We start from the raw sequence: 21,485 nt of genomic DNA on the forward strand, positions 1-21,485 counted from the left end.
TATCACACTTTATCTTTTCAGTTTTCCAAGTTAAATGGTTTATATTTTCAAACGTATTTTGAGTGATTTATTAATATTTTAGTCAATAATTTTAGTTGAATTTAAATTATCTTCTCAAAAGTAAGTAATATTCTCATTCTTTAGCACAAACAGACTGATTATAATCCGTGCCAATTATTATTATTTAGTTACTTTCATCATTTTTCGAATCATTCCATACTGATGTAGATTTCGATGCTTAATTATTTCTTTCGCTTTTGTTTATTTCTTTAATAGTGAGTGGTGCATTTCCAGATGAACAATTATACGATGAGTTTGGTAATTATATCGGACCAGATATAGAATCATCTGAGGATGATTCTGAACCCGAGGTTGAAGATGTCGATGAGGAAATGGATGATCGTGATGATGATAGGGGAAAAGGTGCTATGGGTACCGGTGATGCTTCTGATGATGATGACAATGAGCCAACTGGTAATGAGATTGTCTTGCATGAAGATAAGAAATATTACCCATCGGCAGAGCAAATTTATGGACCTGATGTAGAAACTTTAGTTCAAGAAGAAGATAACCAGGCATTGACTGAGCCAATCATTAAATCGGTCAAAACAAGCACATTTTCCCACCAAATTTCGGATATACCTCAAACAACTTATAGCTTGGAGTTCATGACTGATCTGATGGATACACCAGATCTTATCAGAAATGTTGCGCTTGTCGGACATCTTCATCATGGCAAGAGTACATTTATTGACTGTATAGTTGAACAATCTCACGTTGATCTTGGTCAAAAAGACGGCAAAAGTTATCGGTATACAGATACTCTCTATACTGAACAAGAGAGAGGAGTAAGCATCAAGGCTTCGCCTATTACCATCGTAATGCAGAATTTGAAAAGTAAATCATTTCTGATTAATCTTCTTGACACTCCTGGTCATGTTAACTTTTCAGATGAAGTTACTGCAGCGATTCGATTATCTGATGGAGTTGTATTGTTTGTAGATGCTGCTGAGGGTGTTATGCTTAATACAGAAAGATTGTTAAAGCATGCTATTCAAGAAGGTTCAGCTCTTACTCTTTGTATAAACAAGATTGATCGACTGATAACGGAACTAAAACTGCCTCCTCTTGATGCATACTATAAACTGAGACACATAGTTGATGAGATCAATGGATTGATTCAATTGTATTCTGATGAAGAAGATCGAGTGGTACTATCGCCTTTATTTGGTAATGTATGCTTTGCAACATCACAATTTCACGTTTGTTTCACACTTAAATCATTTGCTTATCATTATGCTGAATCCTATGGTAACTCATTCAATCCTGATGAATTTGCTGCTCGGCTTTGGGGAGATGTTTACTTTGACAATACTAATCGAAGATTCACGAAAAAAGCACCAACAAATGCTTCACAGAGAAGTTTCATCCAATTTATTTTAGAGCCAATTTACAAACTATTTGCGCAAGTGGTTGGTGATGTTGATACAGTTTTACCTGATCTTATTGGGGAGCTTGGTATCCGATTAACGAAAAGTGAGGCTAAACTGAATATAAGACCTTTGCTTCGTCTGATTTGTCAAAGATATTATGGCAATTTCAATGGATTTGTGGATATGCTTGTTGAACATGTGCCTTCTCCAAACTCAAATTCAAAATATCGAATTGAAACAACATGGAAAGGCCCGATTAGCTCGCCGTTAGCTCAAGAAATGATCAAATGTGATCCTAATGGAGTTCTGGTTGTACACACGACTAAACAATATTCAACCCAAGATGCGTCAACTTTCCATGTGTTTGGACTTGTGGTAAACGGAACTCTGCAAGCTAAACAAACCGTAAAGATATTGGGCGAAGGTTATTCAAGCTTAGATGAAGAGGATTCTCGAATGATGACCGTTGGTCGCTTATGGATTTATGAGTCAAGATACAGTATTGAGGTTAAAGAAGTTCCCTGTGGTAATTGGGTACTCATCGAAGGTATCGATCAAGCAATTGTGAAAACAGCCACCATTGTTGATCCTTCTTATGATGGTGAACTTTTCATCTTTAAACCCCTTAAATTCAATACTCAATCAGTTATTAAAATCGCTGTAGAACCTGTTAATCCATCAGAATTACCTAAAATGTTAGAAGGTCTACGTAAATGTAACAAATCATATCCTTTATTACAAACTAAGGTAGAAGAAAGTGGAGAACACGTCATTTTAGGTACTGGTGAATTATATCTTGACTGTGTTATGCATGATTTGCGGAAAATGTATTCAGAAATTGACATCAAAGTTGCCGATCCTGTCGTATCTTTTTGCGAAACTGTCGTAGAAACATCATCACTTAAATGTTTTGCCGAAACACCAAATAAAAAAAATAAACTAACAATGATTGCCGAGCCTTTGGAGAAAGGACTAGCTGAAGATATTGAAAACCAAATTGTTCAAATTAACTGGCCTAAGCGGAAGCTTGGTGAATTTTTCCAGAAAAAGTATGATTGGGATTTGCTTGCTGCTCGATCCATTTGGGCCTTTGGACCAGATCAAAGTGGCCCTAATATTCTCGTTGATGATACGCTTCCTTCTGAAGTTGATAAAAATTTACTTGGCATGGTAAAAGACAGTATCGTTCAAGGTTTCCAATGGGCCACCCGTGAAGGTCCACTTTGTGAAGAACCCATTCGTAATGTAAAATTTAAAATTTTGGATGCTGTAGTAGCAAATGAACCAATTCATCGCGGTGGTGGTCAAATAATTCCGAGTGCTCGTCGCGTTGCTTACTCTGCTTTTCTCATGGCAACTCCTCGACTTATGGAACCATATTATTTTGTGGAAGTTTTGGCACCAGCTGATTGTGTTTCTGCTGTTTATACAGTATTATCTAAACGTAGAGGTCACATTACACAAGATATTCCCGTTCCAGGATCACCTTTATACACAGTGAAAGCCTTTATTCCTGCCATTGATTCATTTGGCTTTGAGACTGATCTACGAACTCATACTCAAGGCCAGGCGTTTTGCCTTTCAGTTTTCCATCATTGGCAAATTGTTCCTGGTGACCCATTGGATAAATCATTCGTAATTAGACCATTAGAGCCGCAACCAGCTCCTCACTTGGCTCGAGAGTTCATGATAAAAACTCGAAGACGAAAAGGATTAAGTGAAGATGTGACAATCAACAAATTTTTCGATGACCCTATGCTACTCGAACTTGCTAAAGCTGATGCCATGAGTTTGTAATTAATTTTAACAAATTCTGTCATTTGTACCTTTCCATCATCTCTCATTTTCATTTATATCTTATCATTCTTCCGCAACTGTAAATTTCAATCAAAGTGAGAAAGTGTTAAGAGCTGAACACTGAATAATTGACACTCAATCATTAATGTTATTAGATAGACATTGAGCAAGCATCTTGCAACTTGCTAAATACTTGATTGAAAATTTCCCTTTCCATTGATATTAACCGTTTCCAAAATGAAAAATAAAATAAAATCTTAAATGTTTACAAATGCCTTCAAATTAATTCAAACCATTGATTTAGCTCATTCCTTTTGTGACCCGTTATCTGATTTCCAATATTGCTTAAGTACATTTTAGATACAATTACGTTGGTCTTAATGCTCATTAAAGGTGCTTGAAAATGGATAATAGATTAACAGCTAATGATAATTCATTTCTAGCTTCTGAAATGCTCTTAAATCGGAAACCCTCATTAAGTGGCTCTACTATCGAAGCTCACTGGCAGGGGGTGATTTCATGATAAATTCACCATAAACCAATGATGGTTTGTACCATCATGGCTACCAATAATATGTTAGTAAACTTTTCCTACAATTGAGATAAATTGTGTCAGGTTAGAGATTCGCATCATCATTTCCAACTCAATTTCCGTCTACAGTTAACGTTTATTCCACTAACGATTGTAAGATAGCGGCTGAAAAATTCCATCGAAGGTTAAACTGTAAATAGTCACATTCATGCAAATCTCCAGAAATTATAGCAATAAAAGCAACTAATAATAGCATTTTCATCTCCTGTCAATTTGGAATCATTTTTAGGAATCAGTCTCAGTCTTTGGCCTGATTAGCCTAAAGTATTATCCACCATAATTTAATGTTTTCCAGTTAATGTATCAGAAATGTTCAATCCATCAGCCATCAAGATTCGTTTAGTCTGTCCAGCATTGATCAGAAATATCCAAAATAGCTTCTAAATCAGCAACAAAATAAATTGAAAACATGGATTAAATTATGATGGATATTAGTTGGAAAAGCGACCGTTCAATTGTAAGAGTTATTTCATTAAAAGGAAATCAAAGTCGAGCTAACAAGATTGTCAATACGTGATCAATTATCTAATTAGTTTCTCCAGAAGCAATTAGAATCTCTAAATCAAATAGATTTATCATGATTTTGCAGCGCTTGAATCTTGAGCTTAAAAGTCGAAACTAATCGAAACAAAAGTTGGCCAAGGAAGATATCTTGATCCTGATAGATATAATCATTAGATGGGAAGATATTTTTTAATAAGAAATTAGTTTTTTAAATATGACTAATTAACTAAGATTGATCAATACTTATGATGAATTAAAGAGTAAACTGTGAATAAAACATGGAAAACAAATCAAGTTATTTGATAAAATCTACGGAAATAATTAAATCAAGTGTCAATGATTGCAAACAATTAATTGGAAGTCTTCATCAATTGTAATATATGCAGTAACAAGAAAACAAAACAATTGAAGATCGAAATGTAATCAACAACAACAAGTGAAATGAAAGTAAACGAACTTTTACAGCAGTCCGTTTATTTGGTTTATTAAGAGAAACGATGAAAACAAATGTTTCTGATTAACTGTTGCTTCTAATTATTAGAAGCTAATAGCTTTCTTCTTTATCAGTTAAATAATAATAGACCAAATCAATGTCTAATTGACTTGATTAATTAGTTAGTTGATTAGGAAAAGGATAGATTAAACGAGGCAAAAGTAAAGGTAGATGGTTAAGAAGGACAAAGATGAACCTTTTGATCAATTGATTGAAGAGATATTACAAACCTTTTCTTGCTCCTCCTCACCAGTCCCCTGCTGAATCCAGGGAGGATGGAAATGAATAAGAACTATGTTTAATCTTAACTGGAATGGAAGTTTTCTGGTCTAATTTATCGGTGATTATCAATGTAAATTACTTCATGATGGTATCCAAGATGAATAGGTGATAGTAAACACATTTTGAAGATGGCGTGTAGTGATTGGTTGATGGAAAAGGCACAAAATACAAAGTAATGTAAACCTTGAAAGCCACAAAAACATGATTATCGAGCTATTTTATTTATTAATATAAATACTTGTTAATTATTTGGTTCATCCTGTTACTATCTTCATTTAATTATTAACCCATCGTAATCAATTAACATCTCAACTTGTTTAACCAGCAATTAATAATAACTGTGTACTTTTGTGTGTTCCTTGTTTTCCCACTTTAGTCTCCATTGTTTGTCCGTTACTCCATTCTTGCCTTCTCTTGGGTTATTCCCACCTTTTTTGTTTTTGTGCCTCTGACTCTTTGGTTTTGGTTGTTAGCCTTTAATTGTTACAATTTGTTAAACCGATCAAGTTTTAAGCTAAAATTAATGTACCTTTGTGTTAGTTTTAATCACCAATCACTTTGCGAACACATTGGGCCGTCTCCATTTTATTTGAGATATTGGTTGTATCATTGTCGTTTGAGACTTCAACTCGCTATTCCTCAACCTGTTCTTACCAATTTGCTGATTTCATCTTTGGTTGATTTGGCTAATCTGACGGAAAAATGACCGTTTCTGGGGAAAACAATGTCAAAGGATCAGCTACAGCAGCTTTAATGAACATATTAAAGAGTAATATTGGTACCGGAATCTTATCCATGCCCATTGCCTTTCGTAATTCTGGTATAATTCTTGGTATATTAACCTTACCAGTTATTGGGTTTATATGTATTCATTCAATGTTTCTTCTGGTCACTGCTAATCGTAAACTGAGCGAGAAATTGAAATTAACTGAACTCAGCTATGAAGAGGTATGTTTATAAATAATTTACAGTTTTTCAGGCCTATTAGATCAACCAAGCAACGAATCGCAGTTTGTTTCCCAATTTTAAACACTTTTCAAGACCAGCTTTGTTTGTCTTAAGATTAAAGCCAAAACAGTTGAACATGTAAACAATTAGAACAGATTTTGGTGATCAATATTGATCAATCTTCATTAATTCTTGTTTACTTGAGTATTTCTCTATCAAGGTTGAATTCTGTTGATAATGATTCTCTCTAATTCTTGTGATTCTTTATTTATTAAAGTGTAATTTAATTGAATCCGATGAAGTTGTTACCCAATTGAGGCTTTGCCATCACACAATCAATACCTTTTGATGTAAAAATGAGCCTAGAATCAGTGAAGTGTCAAAAGATTCATCTCTAACAAATTGTAAGTGTTTAATTACTCGGCCAATGTCGAAATTAATTACAGATTCTATTGCTAATTACGATCATGGTAAACCCATTGACATACTAAATTAAAAGAATCATTTGTAGATTAAAAGTTAAAAGTTTCCATCAATACCAACCTAGAATGATATCGATACTGAACTGAATTTGACAACAGGAAAAAATCGAGAGAGAATTGAAAATTGCTCATATAATTGCTTGATTAAAAAAACAACTCAGTGATTAATTTGATTCATTTCGATTTGGAAATGCAATACCTAATTAACTATTTGTTATGCAACCATTCACAAAACATTCATCATTTAGTCATATAATATAACATAATTGCTTATTATTTGCTTATGTAATTTGCTTAATTGGAAGATTGTTGTTCAGAGTAGAACAGTTTTTCATTAATTTTACATGATATTTCATAAGCTGGGTCAATTTTATTCTAACTTTACGAATCATTGAATTGAAAAGTTTAATTGTATTTAATCCATTTTTTGAGATTTAAAAGTTTTTCTGATCAAAAGTTTTCGAGAAAATCGAGTTCGAAATTGAAAATTGAAACCTTTAGTGCAATAATGGAAGTAGATTTTTACATGAAACTCATTTTTTTGATGAAACGTTTCATAATCAACCAGAAAATACTTATTTTGAGAAATATAATTTTCATTTACCTTTTAAACAGACCAGTTTGATTTTTACTTAAACCGACTGCATTCTGTGACTGTAAAAGCTAGAGAACTGAAACTTATCATTGGTCCATGAAAATTGTTTGTACACACCATGGATCAAATACTTTTTTTGATTTAACAACAGTTCTCTTGATTTTGGCCAGACTAAAAACTTTGAACCTAAATATTTCGACAATGGTAGCACCTACAATCATCATTCTTTCACCAAACATTAGATTTAATGGTCATCAAAAGTTATAATAGTGACTTGAGTTTCGTGAAAAATCTGCTTCCCTTATTGTACAAAAGGCGATCGAAGTTTCAACTTTAGCCTAGATTTTCTCGAAAACTATCACTCGTAAAACCTTTAAAATCGCACAAAGGAACTCAGTTTTTCTGTCTCTTCAAACTACACTGCTCGTCAAAAGTATAAGGCCACATGATTTTCTTCTTGATTTCTGATTTTTAAGTAATCCTTTCAATTCTTTCTGATTGGATTAGTCTAAGCTTTGTCGGAATAATGCATTTGCTTAATTAAAGTTAATTTAAAACTGAAAATTGCACTCTGAAGATTAAAATAAAGGCACACAAATGTTATCCATATGTTCAAAAGTATAATAACAGAGTCTAGATTTGAAAAAAGTTTATTTTACCAGTTTTTGCCCATCTTTTTTCAATATTTGTGTCAATTTATGGATAAGTGTGACAATTGTGTTTATGTGTCTTTTTATAACAACCTCTCTATTCATTTCATCTATTAAAATTCCGATGTAATCATTTGTTTTCTTGTCCTTTCTTTAATCAGACTGCTGAGAAAGCGTTTGAACATGGACCACCTCAACTTCGTCCATACGCCAGTTTGATGAGCAAACTGGTTTCCACATTCTTGACAATCGCTCAATTCGGCATCTCAGTGGCTTATATCTTATTTGTGGCAGAAAGCTTTCGTAAGGTAACATTTAAGATCTAAATTTTAAAAAATCTCTGAAGCTAATAAATTTCTTATTTTTCATTTCTTAAGGTACTATCAAATTATTCCGATGAAGCTGGAAAACTTGGAATCTTTGTTTACATCATGGCTTGCTATCCACTCATGGTGGCTCTCAATTTGATCAAGACTCTTAAATATATGGCAATTGCTTCAACGATCGCAAATTTGCTCCAAGGAATCGGTATATTGGTCGTATTGATCAATTTATGTCAAGATCTTCCTCCATTGTCAACTGTAAAATATACTAATTGGGAATCGACTCCACTTTATTTCGGAACTGCAATTTTCTCCTTCGAAGGTATCTCTACTGTAAGTTAATTTTGTAGCTAATTTCAAACCCAAAACAGTAATTTACTTTTAATATTTGAATTAACAAAAATACTTCTCTATTCAAAAATAGATTTTACCAATCAAAGATTCGATGAAAAGGCCTGAAAAATTTGCTGGACCTTGTGGCGTTTTATCAATTGGCATGATAATTGTGACTCTTTTATACAGTTTCATTGGATTCTTTGGTTATCTTAAATTTGGTGAACATATTGCCGCAAGTGTAACAATTAACCTTCCATGCAAAGTTATTTATGACATAATACGACTCATGTTTGCAACAGCCGTTTTCCTATCTTACCCATTGCAATTATTTGTACCGATCAATATTTTATGGCCTTTGGTTCAATCAAGATTACCTTTGAAACTGCAAAAAATGAATCTTGTCAATGTAATCTATCGAGCAATTGTTGTCTTTTCATCTTGTAAGTCTTCATCCATTTGATGCGTAAACAAATCTCATTACTAATCAATATCCTTTCATTGTACAGTTATTTTAGCCTCATTTGTACCTCATCTTGATCTCGTTATATCTTTGGTTGGCGCTTTCTGTAGCTCAGCTATTGCCGTCTTGTTTCCACCCATGATTCATTATGCTACTGTTTGGGAAAATCGTGATAAATATGGACGTTTCAAGTGGAATTGGATAAGAACCAAAGCTGTCCTAATACTTATATTTGGCTTTATTGGTTTATTTTTTGGAACCTATTCCAGCGTCATAGCTATTTGGAATGCTCCAGATGAACCTTGAATATATCTAACGATTATCTAATCTTATTAGCAAACAGATCTAAAATATGCTAAACTGTTTTTAACATCTAATTTTTGTAAATATTGTTATTCATACCATTGAAACTATGTGCTTCAATCAAAAGCAGTGTTTTCCATTACAAAACATTCAATTTTAAGAAACGAAACTCTATCAAAGATAGATAAATCCATCGGATTTTTCCTAAGTTGAATTATCGAAAATATAAACAAACAAATCAGAAGAAACTCGTCTAATTATTTCACCAATCTTTCTGTTTAAATATATCATTGCTAATTCAATTTCAGTTAGTTCATTGATTCACCTCAACTCGTCTCTTTGACTTGAATATCAATACCTTTTTCATATGTTAATGATCTTTGCTTTACCTTAGTTTGTATTGTGTAATTGATATCTGGAATACATGGAATATTTTGATTAATAGCTCAATCTAATCTCATAGCTAGGTCGTTCTACAAGGTAAAATTGTTTTGTTTACATTGTAAAACAAAGCTAATCAAGCAATAAAGTTGAGGCAGTACGAACTGATGTTCATGATAAAAATAGTTATTCAAACTATTGGATACTAACGGTTCTACACTACTTCCATGAAATAGATTAGCACAATTAAAGGGTGATTTCTGGTGGAAATTTCCAGATGCAATAAAAGTCTTGACAGGATTGCCAATTTTTAGACATAATGCTATCCCAAGTTTACCAATCGATTTATAACGATATCAAATGATCGTAATATCTAATGCCCGACAACATGGACTACATGCATTAAAGAAGGTAAAAATGTCAAAATGCTCTTACAGTCATACTAGATAGCCATAAGCTTGAAACTTTCATGAGTCTGTAAGAGTTGTATAAAAAAATTGTTGAATTTGATGATCAGATATCAATTGGACGAGACTCATTTCTTCAGCACTTTTTTGTACAGCTTTCCTCAACAATAACAACAATTTGTGAAGCTCAAGCTAGAGAATAAAAGACAACAATTTGCTAATATTGATATAAAAATTAAATCTCAAGTTCGCAACAGCAAACGTGAAATCAATTAGACAGCCTTTTTCTTGATCCACCTTTCAGTATCCATATCACACCCGATTGAAGAAGTGGAAAAATGAAAATAAACAAGAAACACGGAAAATTAATTGGTATCATCTTGAATTACTGGAATGGAATTTTTTGCCTTTTTATTCTTGTCTATTTATTGTTGCTAATTAATGTAAATTACCAAATGATGATGTGAAGACACATTAAAAAAGGTAAACACAGTACTATTACGGAGGATAGTTTATCTATTAATGGTAAAAGAGAGGTAAAACATCGAGTAATGTTATTTAAGGTATAAATAAAAACGTAACTGTCATCGTGAAGAACAGTTCTTAACCAACCTTGTTACCATCAGCGTTTATAATACAATCACTGTCACCAAACGAAACTATTAACTTGATTTTCCTTAAAAAATCGTCACTCACTATAGTTGATACAGCTGCAGCTGATTTACCCAAATATACATTTCCAAAGTTCGCTCCCTTATTTTGTTTTGTTTTGTCTCACATCTTCCCTCACTATCTCCTTTGAATTGTCCGTTAATTTTAACCCTTTTAAATTTTTGTTTGTGCTGTTTCTTGTTTAGTTTTTTTCAATTGTCTTGTTAAAGCAGGTCTTTAATTTAAAATTAATGTACCTTTGTGTCAACCTTAATCACCAACTATTTCCAAAACATTCAACGCTATCTCTATTATATTTGAGATATTGGTTATTCCATTGGCGACTCAGACCTTTGTCTTCAAGTCAATTTTAGGTCGAGATTTTTTTGATTCCTGGTCGTTCAACTCAAGGAAGGAAAAATGACCATTTACGATATGGACAATACCAAGGCATCAGTGACTGCCGCTTTCATGAATTTGCTGAAAGGAAATATTGGAACTGGAATATTATCAATGCCAAATGCCTTTAAAAATTCTGGTATCTTTGCTGGTGTATTGACTTTACCGGTTATTGGATTCATTTGTTTACATGCGATATTTCTTCTGATCACTGCTAATCGTAAATTAACGGTCAAACTGAAACAAACAGAGCTCAGTTACGAAGAGGTTGGTGTCTATTTTTTAACCATCTGATTCATTGATATTTGAAATGGCAACTTCTGTGTTTAGAGTTGATCATTTATGTGTAACAAGTTTTATTTGAGATTGATTGGTAAAACAAACTGCAATCCCTTTTGTATTTCAAATTGTTTAATCAGGTTCATCAGGAACAAAAAATACTTCTGTTTAAATGTTTACTGATTTCTCTGATTCATAGAAATCTCTTTTGTTGTTAAATGTAATCGACCTCAGACTATCTTTCAGCTGATGATTGATAACTATTATAATATTTTCCCTCATTTAGCACTTCAATTCCAGTGCACATTCACTGAAATATTTACATTCTTCAAGAACACTGGTACTTTGAAGGAAACCTCATTAACCATTCCTAACACATTCATTAACCTTGTTACAATTTTGACTTACATTAGTACTTTCTAACTTGATTTTGGTCTTATTTTTTATCAGACAGCGGAGAAGGCATTTGAACATGGTCCACCTTTATTGCGCCCATACGCTAATTTGATGAGCAAATTGATTTCAGCATTTCTAACAATCTCTCAATTTGGCATAACCATGGTTTACGTTTTATTTATTGCTGAAAGTTTTCGTAAGGTAATATGGCTTTGATGAAATACTTGAAACAATTAGATTTAGATAGTTGATATCGAATGACTCTTTAACTTGTTATTTTACTATTTTTTCAATCAACAGGTATGCTCAAATTATTCTGAAGAAGCTGCAAAATTTGGAATCTATTTTTACATTATTATTTGCTATCCATTCATGGCAGCTCTCAACTTGATCAAAACTCTAAAGCATCTTGCCATTGCATCAACAATAGCAAATTTACTTCAAGGAATAGGAATCCTCATAATTTTAATAACTCTAAGTCAAAACCTGCCATCGCTAGAAACTGTCCAATTTTTCAATTGGGAAACATTTCCACTTTATTTTGGAACCGCTATCTTCGCTTTTGAGGGTATTCCTATCGTAAGTTGATTATTGATTGAAACAATCCTTTTCACATCGACTAATTTCTTCATATTTTGACTTAGGTTTTACCCATAAAAGATTCAATGAAAAGACCAGAAAAATTTACTGGACCTTTTGGTGTTTTATCAGTGGGAATGACATTGGTGGTGCTTTTAAATTGTGCAGTTGGCTTCCTCGGTTACCTTAAATTTGGAGATAATATTGCTGACAGTGTAACAATTAACCTTCCACCAAAGGTTATGTTCGATATTATACGATTGATGTTTGCAGTTTCAGTTTTCTTATCTTACCCATTACAATTTTTTTTACCCATCAACATTGTATGGCCTTTGATTCAGTCGAAATTGCCTTCAAAATGGCAGAAAATGGCTATTTCTAACGCAATTTTTCGTGCTCTATTTGTTTTATCATCATGTAAGTCTTGCTAACCAAATACGAAAAGTCAATATTATCTTTTAATTTTGATTGTTTACTTATTTCTTCATTTTCTGTCAACTTTCCTTATCCAGTTGTACTAGCATCATTTGTGCCTCATCTTGATCTCGTAATATCTTTGGTTGGTGCTTTCTGTAGTACAGCCATTGCTATCCTCTTTCCACCGATCATTCATTATGCTGCTATTTGGGAAGATCGTGAAAACTATGGATGGTTAACGTGGAACTGGATTAAAATCAAAGCTATCTGTTTATTGATATTTGGTTTCACCGGAATGTTTCTCGGAACCTTTTCAAGTATCACAGCTATCTATCATGCTTCATGATAATGTGAACAAACACTTAATTTTGTAAAATTTTTACCTTGCAATTGTAAATAAATTTTTGTAATGCATGAAACCCTTTTAGTCTATTTTCCTTCTAAATAATTTATAAACCATTAATGATTGTCAACCAGAAAAGTTGAAACTGGCTCTTTAATTTACCTTATTAACAAATATAATGAAATTTATTGGCACAATCTAATTGGCTGTCAATTAGGATAAAATAGATACACAATTTTACAATTTAAAATGAGCAACAATATAAATATTTCAAAACTAACAATTTCAATGTGCTCATGTTAACTAATGCTAAAAAACATCTAATGGTTTGTCATTCCATTATGCTAAAACTATTTGATGATTATCAGGTGAACTTAATTCAATTTGATTTTTCATGAAAACTAAATTTCTTTTGAATACGAATAAATTTTGCATACATACAAGTTAAGGCAATCATTAGCTTTTTCACTTTGGAAACATAAACTCTCTCCAAATAACCTGATTGAGATGCTATTTGAACACCAATCATTCGATAAATTTCTGTTGTCACCAGAACAGGAGCTTGAACTTCACTAGGTAATAGAGCAATACCATTTAAAGCAGTTCGAGCATAATCGTCAGCTAAATTGAGCATTTGAAGAGCATATCTTTTCAATTTATCCTCACCTAAGGCCCAAGGATTCCTATCATCTTTAAGTAACTTCAGTTCTTTTTCCGGTGAATCCATGTAATTAGAAGGAACATAACAACGACCCAGTGTTTGACTATCAGTAACAATATCACGAGCAATGTTTACAATCTGTAACACCTAAATAACCAAGAAAATGATAAAAAAACGTTAATCACCAGATAATTAAGTTGAAATTGCCTAATGAAATCCAGAGTCTATTTATGCAAAGCGACATCTTTTAATGTCAATTACAAGTTTATATTTTTGTTTACATTTGAATATGAAAAATTAATTAAAAATTTTTATAAGAAAGTGGAAAATACTGTTTTTGTTTTAATTAATTGCAAATGCTCTGATTAATTTTAAAATTTGTAACTCTCTGTGTTTCTTTATAAATGCTATTGTACGAAGTTGCTTTGGATCAATCCTTACCTGGCCCATTTCTTTAGCCCTTTCAATCATTGAAATGTGCTCTTTGGTTACCCCATTAGGAAACTTGCCACTTTTGTAGCACATTACAAAGGTACATAGGATTCCAATGGAAGAAGCCACATATGATGAGTATTCAAGTAAATCGGCTTCTGTTTCAACTTTTTTACCCTCAATATCCCATGCATAGCCTCTGGAAAGCTCGTAAAATGGTTCAGAGGGAAGATAATAAACAATATGTGTCAGTGAACGGAATGCTGCCAATTCTTCATCCGATAAAAGATGTTCAAATTCTTTCCAATTTATGGTAACCTTTTCTGTTGGATCCATTTTGGTTGGTACATCGTAAGTCCATTTATTTTTTGGTCTTGAAGCAAATAATTGATCCAAAAATTTGTTTATTATTGATAGCTTTTCCTGACGAGCCTGAGTTCCCTGTTGGTTGTCAATCATGTCATCTGTTACCCTTGCATATCCATACAAAATGCTCAAGTCGATCCTAATTCCTAGAACCGGGGGAAAAAAGGTAAACAAGGTAAACAAGTGCAAGTCTTTTTTGTTGGAATTGATTTTTACAAGGAAATCAACGTCATATGAATATCAATTTCTGGTGGTATAATTAAATGATTATGGATGATAAATGTTATCAATAGTATTGTCCTGGATTACAAATTCATTGATCAAATGACAAAGGATAACGATCTTACTTCTGGTTAGTCTCAGGTTGATATTAATATTTAGTAAAAATTGAAGCAACTAATTTAGGTTCTTCTGTACTTGATCTGGTTGCTTTTCGGTAGTCAATCTGGTCATAGTCAAGTATTTATCTGATTTGAGTGACAATATTTTTATGCTTATTCTTAATCTTCCCCTTGGTCTAACTGAATTGGTAATCAAGATAATTTAATTGTATTTGTCTTTACTTGATATCTTGCAGTTGAAGACATGCTTCTAACAATTAAAGGTTATTACAATCACATTGCGAGTTAAAATGTCCTCACAAAAAACAAACTTTCCATTAAATCCATTAATAAGGCCTAACAAACACTCAAACTGTATTTTAACCTTAAAAGTCAATCAACAACAAATTAATCGATGAAAGCTATTTGAAATACAATTTATTTGAACAAGCTCATAGATATATAATAAGGAAACAAATTAGACACAAGATAAGCTTAATTACAAACAAATTGCCTCAAAACTATTTATATTTTTTATCTATTTGTCTATTCATTAAGTTGATTAAGCTCAGTCATTATATTTGATTGTAATCAAGTCAATGCCATGAATGATTATTAAACAAGTTTATGTAAAACTCTGTCCAGTGCAAATTGAGTTAATTTTCAATAACAATGTATATCAGATATCTAACTTACCTAATCAAAAATCTAGGTCTTAACATTTGCCATTAATATTAACAATCATTATCCAATAGATCAATAGATAGAAATGTTGATTCTTTGATATTTTGGGTTTTGGGTTAACCAATCAATTATAAAATTGAAATTGAATTGAATAACTCAATTTGTCCACCAAATCTCAACTACAATTTAACTCTATCAGTTTTATAATTCCTGCTAGTCATGAAATTGATCAGTGATTGATATTAACCATTGAAGTGGCTAATTTGTTATTTTCAAAGTATTTTGCATCGCACGCACTTGTACATTTGGACTACTGGAGATTATCAGATTGAAATTATTGTAAACAGTTTAATTATAGATACATTTAGAGTCGAAAGGGTTGAGATTTGATCTGAAGGCGTAAATGACTTGAATTATTGTAACTCGCAAGATATCACGAAGGAATAAACCGGTCAACGAATGTCTTTTGCTTTTGATTTTGCTGTGATCTTGTAAGCTGAATAACATTGTGATTACTGGGTAAATCAAATCAAATTTCCAGAATTTTAGATAAATGAACTTGAATTAGTTGTTTGAAGCTTGTCTGGTGATAAAAAGCTGGTTCAACAATTGAAACATTTCATTATCAGATTTCCTGGTTTTACACGCACTGATTCATGATTTGTTTTCAGTTTGTATCAAGTCTATTGAAAGGGTGTTGCGTTTTATGAGGTGCAATTGATCAGTGATCACTAATCATCTACCGGATTTGATGTATTGATGTTGATACAAAGTTAAAGATAATTGATAAAATTGAAGATGCAAATGCTTAAAAATAGCAGAGTCACAATATTTCAATTGTTTTATGGATTATCAACTTTGTTTTCATCTTCAAATCTTCATCGACATAAAAAGCTACCGTATCCGCGTGTATAAGTTTTCCGAGATCGATAAGATTGATTAACACAGAAAAACAAAAATTTTTTGAAGTTCGAGAGCAATGGGTCAAGAGGGAAATTCAATGAAGATTTCAGATTGATTTACTTTCAGAGATTCGTCAATATAAAATCTTCTCTGTTGACTGATTGAAAAAAGCTCAAAGTGACCATAAAAAATATCCTATGAGCCTCGTAGTGGATATCAAAAGGCCTCTTATTTGAGTGCATTTTGAAGCACCGTGACATTTAACATGCGGACACTAGCACTTTACTAAGACCCTCTGCTTATGATGGCAATTAAAGGTTAATGATTATAGTTAAATAAATAGTTATATTACCTGAATGAAATGTTGAAGCGGCTGCAGTAAATGATTTAGATGATCGAGACAAAACATTGAGGCAAACTTTGAAGTCATCTAAACGTTGCTTGGGTAAATCTGGTTCACTGGCAATGAAGGCGAGGAAGGTTTGCTTGAAATAATTGGGTAAACTATTGATTGTTAACGATGGGCTGACTGGAAATAGATCGGGATACAAATCAAGAAGACACTTGGACTTGTCAAAGGCACAATTGGCCAAGACAATCAATAAATTGACTACAGTGAAAAATGTAGCCTCTTCAATGGGTAAATCAGGAACAACAAACCATTCCAGGCTTGTTGCCTCATTGATGTGCCAAATACCTTGTCTCAGTGAAAATGTATCAACCCAACAGAGGTAAATTGATGGTACAATGAAACTGGTCAAAGAAAATTTCCATTGAGACAGGAAATAATTGCCAGCACCAAACCAGAGGAAACAAATTACCGGACAAATCCACCAAAGTAAAGCGCCCATGTAAAATGTTTTGCTTCCTGGTGTACCAAGATTAAAGCCTAGATAAGTTAGGCTTATTAAGGCAATCATGGGCAACCAACGAGCGCAATTAAATGTAAACCGATTGAAATTTAAATGTAAACAAGGGATTGACCATCTCATCCATAGGATTGTCCAGAAAGACGTTAAAACTGTTTGTATAATGAAAAAGGCATACTCTTCGTATGGAACCCAACCAATTACACCGAGAACCCGATCAATTGGATAAGACCAGGCTTCATTGTAAACGATGTAATTGTCCCAAGGAACTGTGTAAATCATGGCATTGGAACAAATAAAGGCTATCTTGATGAATTCGTGGACATTGAGAAAAGGTCGGAGAAGCGAGTATTCCAACGCTATAATGGGTAAAGTAAGGTAAAGGTGGACATCGAGGTAAGTCCACATTTTGAAGTTGATTAAATTTTGGGTTAAACAATATCAACAGTGAATAACTATTGTTGTTTTGTTGATTTAATTAGGGTTAAGGTTGGCTACAGATTTAGTCTAAATTGACTTCTGGAGTTGGTGGGAAAAATTTTATGGAGTAACTATGTATTCCAATTTAATTTGACAACATTGCCCATCATCAATTTTCCTGACAATCTCATTTGAGGATGATTCTAAGAAAGTTATCTATCATCATTGTTATCATCATGATTTGCTCACTCCTATTATAATCTTTCTTTCTCTCTGTTTTTGTATATTTTAAGGTAATGTCTGGGAGGTTGGGTGGTGAAAAAAACTGGCGATGAAGGAGGAGAAAGATTGTCATTTCCAATAAGTAATAAACAAATGTTAATGTCGATGGATTTGTTGAAACCTTAAAGTTGAAAAGCGTTTAGTTCAGCTCAGTCTTTGAACACAAAGCTTACCAGTTTTAACTTGTGATCATCATTTGCTATCTTTTCACTTTCCATATTGATTGTGGGTTCAGTTATCATTACCAAGTTTAATCATGAATGGTAACTCCAGTAGCTCAGGAAAAAGAGCAATTGTAATTGGCGCTGGTGTTGGTGGTTCAGCTGTTGCTGCTCGATTGGGTAAATTAGGATTCGATGTTACTGTTTACGAGAAAAATGATTTCAGTGGAGGCCGATGTTCGTTGATCAGACAAAATGGACATCGATGGGATCAAGGCCCATCACTTTACCTAATGCCTAAGCTGTTTGAGGAGACATTTGCTGATTTGGGTGAGGATATCAACGATCACTTGGAGCTGCTTAAATGTCCGATCAATTATCGTGTTTACTTTCATGATGGCAAATTAATTGAATTGTCCAGTGATATCCAAGCAGTTTACCGACAGTTGGAAAAATTTGAGGGATCAAGTGAAGATACGCTGATGAGATTTCTTGATTTTCTCAAAGAGTCTCATGTTCATTATGAGCATTCAGTTCAAATGGCTCTAAAAACACGATTCGCGTCAATTTGGGATCTTTTCAAGTTAAAGTATATTCCTGAATTGTTTCGTATGCATTTATACTCGACTGTTTATAAAAGAGCAACAAAGTACTTCAAAACTGAACACATGATTAAAGCTTTCACTTTCCAATCAATGTACATGGGGTAAGTTTAAATTTAAATATAAAACTATCAATTTTTATATTTCATGATCAATGCTGGAAAATTTAATCATTTTTGGTTTTTTTTATTTTAATTGTTAACAGCATGTCTCCATATGATAGTCCTGGCCCGTACAGTTTACTTCAATACACAGAGATTGCTGAGGGTATTTGGTATCCCAAAGGTGGATTTCACAGAGTTGTCGATAAGCTGATTGAAATTGCTTCAAATAAATTTGGAGTTAAATTTAATTACTCTGCACCAGTGAGGAAAATAAATGTTGATGGTAACAAAAAAGTCACTGGTATAACACTGGAGAGTGGAGAGGTTGTTGATGCTGATTTTGTGGTGTGTAACGCTGATCTGGTATTTGCTTACAACAATTTACTTCCACCAACATCGTACGGCACTAAATTGGGTTCAAAAGATCACACTTCATCTTCAATATCCTTTTATTGGGGATTGAAGGAAAAATTACCCAAATTTACTGTTCACAATGTTTTCCTGGCACAAAACTATAAAGCTTCGTTCGATGAAATCTTCAAGGGACACACTTTACCAACACAAGCATCTTTTTATGTTAACGTGCCCAGTCGAATCGATCCAGATGCTGCCCCACCAGGTAAAGATACGATGGTTATTTTGGTACCAACAGGTTGCATGACCAATGAAAAAGGAGCTGATTTTGATGGTTTGGTGGCAAGAGCACGGGCACAGGTTATTGAGACGATTGAAAAGCAAATGGGCTTTGAATCCTTTGAATCTTACATTGAAACTGAAATTGTCAATGATCCAAGAACATGGAAGGAAAAGTTCAACCTTTGGAATGGTTCAATTCTTGGCTTAACTCATTCCATTCCTCAAGTTCTTTGCTTCAGACCCAGTTTGAAGAGTCCCGTGTTTGATAATTTATATTTTGTTGGAGCCTCAACTCAACCAGGTACTGGAGTACCCATTGTTTTATGTGGAGCTAAATTGTTGGAAGATCAAATTGTCCAAGATAAACTTGGTAAAACCAAGCAAACTGAAAAATTCTCGTTCGACTTTATTGGTATCTTCATTCCACTCGTCCTATTATTGCTGTTTTATTTTGTCTTCGGTAACAAATAAAAATTGAGAGTTTTAATTATATCGAATATTTTAATAAAAATTTTCTCGTCATAAAAATGGTTCTACAAAATAATTTCATAAACGTAGTTTTCATAACGGTATGCGATACGAATGTGATCTCTCAATCTGAGGATTCAAGCTAGGAGTACGAGGATCATAATTAAATAAATTAAATATATCAAGGGTTTCACACATTATCTGATCAGTTTGTAATATTTATTTTCATCTTCAATGAGAATCGATTGAACTTGAAGGTTTAAAAAAAACAATGTTTACTTACGTTTTGATTGACACGATTGATTTATGCTTGCCTTTCAAGATAGAATCCCATTCGTCTTCAGTGAGTGTTACCTCTTCGTTTGTTAGTTTATGTTGGCATTTCTTCTGAAATATTCGTCAACAAGTTCTAAAGCTCTGCGGTCATAGCCATGTTATTGTAGATCATATTTAGGATTGATTGCTATTTTAATAGTACGAGCTCCATGAAGTGACATTAATTTGCTACTCAATTAGTTTAGAGTCGCCATCAGCATTGAAAGTGCCTGGAGCCCAATTTAGTGATGAATCTTCATTTTCTAGTCTAAGAAAAGTAAAGCATAAAACTTCTGGTACTTTACTTTTATGAGTTGTTGGTGGAAGCAAGTCGAATAAATGATGGTCGGGTGAATCAGCCATCAGTTGAATTACATTAGCATTTTCAGTATAATTAGAGGCAAAGTAAATGTTTCAAGCTACCGAAAATTTTGACATTTCGTGATCAAAATCGACTATTTGGAAGTGTTGATTTGGTTCTTAAGTCGATTTAAACATTCTCTCATTAACCTTGATCTACTTTGAAAGCAATGAAACTTACGATTAGCTGACCATCACAGTAATTTGCATTTGAAGTTGCATCTCAATGGGATATTGAATTGTTAAGCTGCGATTGTTGCTAAAAAGACACAATAAACACAATTGTAACACTTATGCACAAATTGACACAAACACTAAAAGAAAAATGGGTTAAAAAGGGTAGAAATTGATTTGTTTCAAATTTAGACTCTACAAGTTTGTAGGGACATGAAAACTGCGTCCATTTGTGCGATTGAAAAGTTTCTCTGATCAATAGTTTTCGAGAAAATCGAGGTCAAAGTTGAAACTTCGATCGCTTTTTGTGTAATAATGGAAGCAGATTTTATCATGAAACTCATTTTTTAAATGCAACTTTGAATGATCCATCCGGAAATGCCCTTTGTTGCATCAAATAAAACTTTGACTTTCTTTAAAACAGATCACTTTGATTTTCAGTTAAATCGACTGAAATCTGTGACCATAAGAGTTAGAGAACTGAAACTCATTATTGATCCATAAGAATTGTTTGTACACATAATGGATCAAAGCCTTTTTTCGATCTATCAACAGTTCTCTTGATTTTGGCCATTGGACTAAAAACTTTGAGTCTCGATATTTCGACATGGGCATCACCTAAAATCATGATTTCTTAGCTAATCGTTAGATTTCATTATGGTCAATAACATAATATCA

At 33.1% G+C, this 21,485-nt stretch overlaps 5 protein-coding genes and 1 long non-coding RNA gene across 6 annotated transcripts; 4 read left to right on the forward strand and 2 right to left on the reverse strand.

The window, feature by feature from the left end:
* Window positions 1-17: 17 nt before the first annotated feature.
* Window positions 18-3,502, forward strand: LOC107360536 (116 kDa U5 small nuclear ribonucleoprotein component). The gene is made up of 2 exons (XM_015927211.3): window positions 18-120; window positions 277-3,502. Coding segments are annotated over exons 1-2 (2,955 nt in total). The 5' UTR covers window positions 18-119; the 3' UTR covers window positions 3,231-3,502.
* On the reverse strand, window positions 2,484-5,189 carry LOC149094371 (uncharacterized). The gene is made up of 2 exons (XR_016200953.1): window positions 5,050-5,189; window positions 2,484-4,202 (listed from the first exon to the last, which is right to left on the reverse strand). It is a non-coding gene; the product is annotated as an uncharacterized LOC149094371 (long non-coding RNA).
* Window positions 5,078-9,446, forward strand: LOC107372013 (proton-coupled amino acid transporter-like protein pathetic). Its single transcript, XM_089270183.1, has 5 exons — window positions 5,078-6,049; window positions 7,938-8,084; window positions 8,154-8,432; window positions 8,524-8,875; window positions 8,942-9,446. The coding sequence occupies exons 1-5, from the start codon at window positions 5,804-5,806 to the stop codon at window positions 9,199-9,201; spliced, it is 1,284 nt and encodes a 427-aa protein (XP_089126309.1). The 5' UTR covers window positions 5,078-5,803; the 3' UTR covers window positions 9,202-9,446.
* Window positions 9,447-10,582: 1,136 nt separating this feature from the next.
* LOC149094372 (neutral amino acid uniporter 4-like) lies at window positions 10,583-13,126 on the forward strand. The gene is made up of 5 exons (XM_089270198.1): window positions 10,583-11,303; window positions 11,766-11,912; window positions 12,012-12,290; window positions 12,356-12,707; window positions 12,803-13,126. Exons 1-5 carry the CDS (start codon window positions 11,058-11,060, stop codon window positions 13,051-13,053), a joined length of 1,275 nt encoding a protein of 424 aa, XP_089126324.1. The 5' UTR covers window positions 10,583-11,057; the 3' UTR covers window positions 13,054-13,126.
* A 44-nt stretch (window positions 13,127-13,170) lies between these two features.
* LOC107365901 (uncharacterized) lies at window positions 13,171-17,856 on the reverse strand. Its single transcript, XM_015933478.3, has 3 exons — window positions 16,769-17,856; window positions 14,153-14,655; window positions 13,171-13,858 (listed from the first exon to the last, which is right to left on the reverse strand). Exons 1-3 carry the CDS (start codon window positions 17,691-17,693, stop codon window positions 13,430-13,432), a joined length of 1,857 nt encoding a protein of 618 aa, XP_015788964.2. The 5' UTR covers window positions 17,694-17,856; the 3' UTR covers window positions 13,171-13,429.
* A 281-nt stretch (window positions 17,857-18,137) lies between these two features.
* On the forward strand, window positions 18,138-20,018 carry LOC107365911 (uncharacterized). Its single transcript, XM_015933488.3, has 2 exons — window positions 18,138-18,854; window positions 18,956-20,018. Exons 1-2 carry the CDS (start codon window positions 18,244-18,246, stop codon window positions 19,959-19,961), a joined length of 1,617 nt encoding a protein of 538 aa, XP_015788974.2. The 5' UTR covers window positions 18,138-18,243; the 3' UTR covers window positions 19,962-20,018.
* The last annotated feature ends 1,467 nt before the right edge of the window (window positions 20,019-21,485 follow it).

This window comes from Tetranychus urticae, chromosome 1, assembly GCF_039701765.1.
Source record: "Tetranychus urticae isolate SD_2017Ah chromosome 1, NJAU_TeUrti_SD_1.0, whole genome shotgun sequence".
NCBI classification, from domain to species: Eukaryota; Metazoa; Arthropoda; class Arachnida; order Trombidiformes; family Tetranychidae; genus Tetranychus; species Tetranychus urticae.

What these genes read in the sequence shown, in the direction of transcription:
- LOC107365901 (XM_015933478.3), bottom strand. Translation starts at nt 17,693, where the DNA reads ATGTGGACTTACCTCGATGTCCACCTTTACCTTACTTTACCCATTATA. An exon ending in CGCTTCAACATTTCATTCAG is followed by an intron (nt 14,656 to 16,768) that starts GTAATATAACTA and finishes CCCCGGTTCTAG; the next exon opens with GAATTAGGATCGACTTGAGC. An exon ending in GGGCTAAAGAAATGGGCCAG is followed by an intron (nt 13,859 to 14,152) that starts GTAAGGATTGAT and finishes TTGGTTATTTAG; the next exon opens with GTGTTACAGATTGTAAACAT.
- LOC107372013 (XM_089270183.1), top strand. Translation starts at nt 5,804, where the DNA reads ATGACCGTTTCTGGGGAAAACAATGTCAAAGGATCAGCTACAGCAGCT. An exon ending in TGGCAGAAAGCTTTCGTAAG is followed by an intron (nt 8,085 to 8,153) that starts GTAACATTTAAG and finishes TCATTTCTTAAG; the next exon opens with GTACTATCAAATTATTCCGA. An exon ending in CCTTCGAAGGTATCTCTACT is followed by an intron (nt 8,433 to 8,523) that starts GTAAGTTAATTT and finishes ATTCAAAAATAG; the next exon opens with ATTTTACCAATCAAAGATTC.
- LOC107365911 (XM_015933488.3), top strand. Translation starts at nt 18,244, where the DNA reads ATGAATGGTAACTCCAGTAGCTCAGGAAAAAGAGCAATTGTAATTGGC. An exon ending in TTCCAATCAATGTACATGGG is followed by an intron (nt 18,855 to 18,955) that starts GTAAGTTTAAAT and finishes AATTGTTAACAG; the next exon opens with CATGTCTCCATATGATAGTC.
- LOC149094372 (XM_089270198.1), top strand. Translation starts at nt 11,058, where the DNA reads ATGACCATTTACGATATGGACAATACCAAGGCATCAGTGACTGCCGCT. An exon ending in TTGCTGAAAGTTTTCGTAAG is followed by an intron (nt 11,913 to 12,011) that starts GTAATATGGCTT and finishes TTCAATCAACAG; the next exon opens with GTATGCTCAAATTATTCTGA. An exon ending in CTTTTGAGGGTATTCCTATC is followed by an intron (nt 12,291 to 12,355) that starts GTAAGTTGATTA and finishes ATTTTGACTTAG; the next exon opens with GTTTTACCCATAAAAGATTC.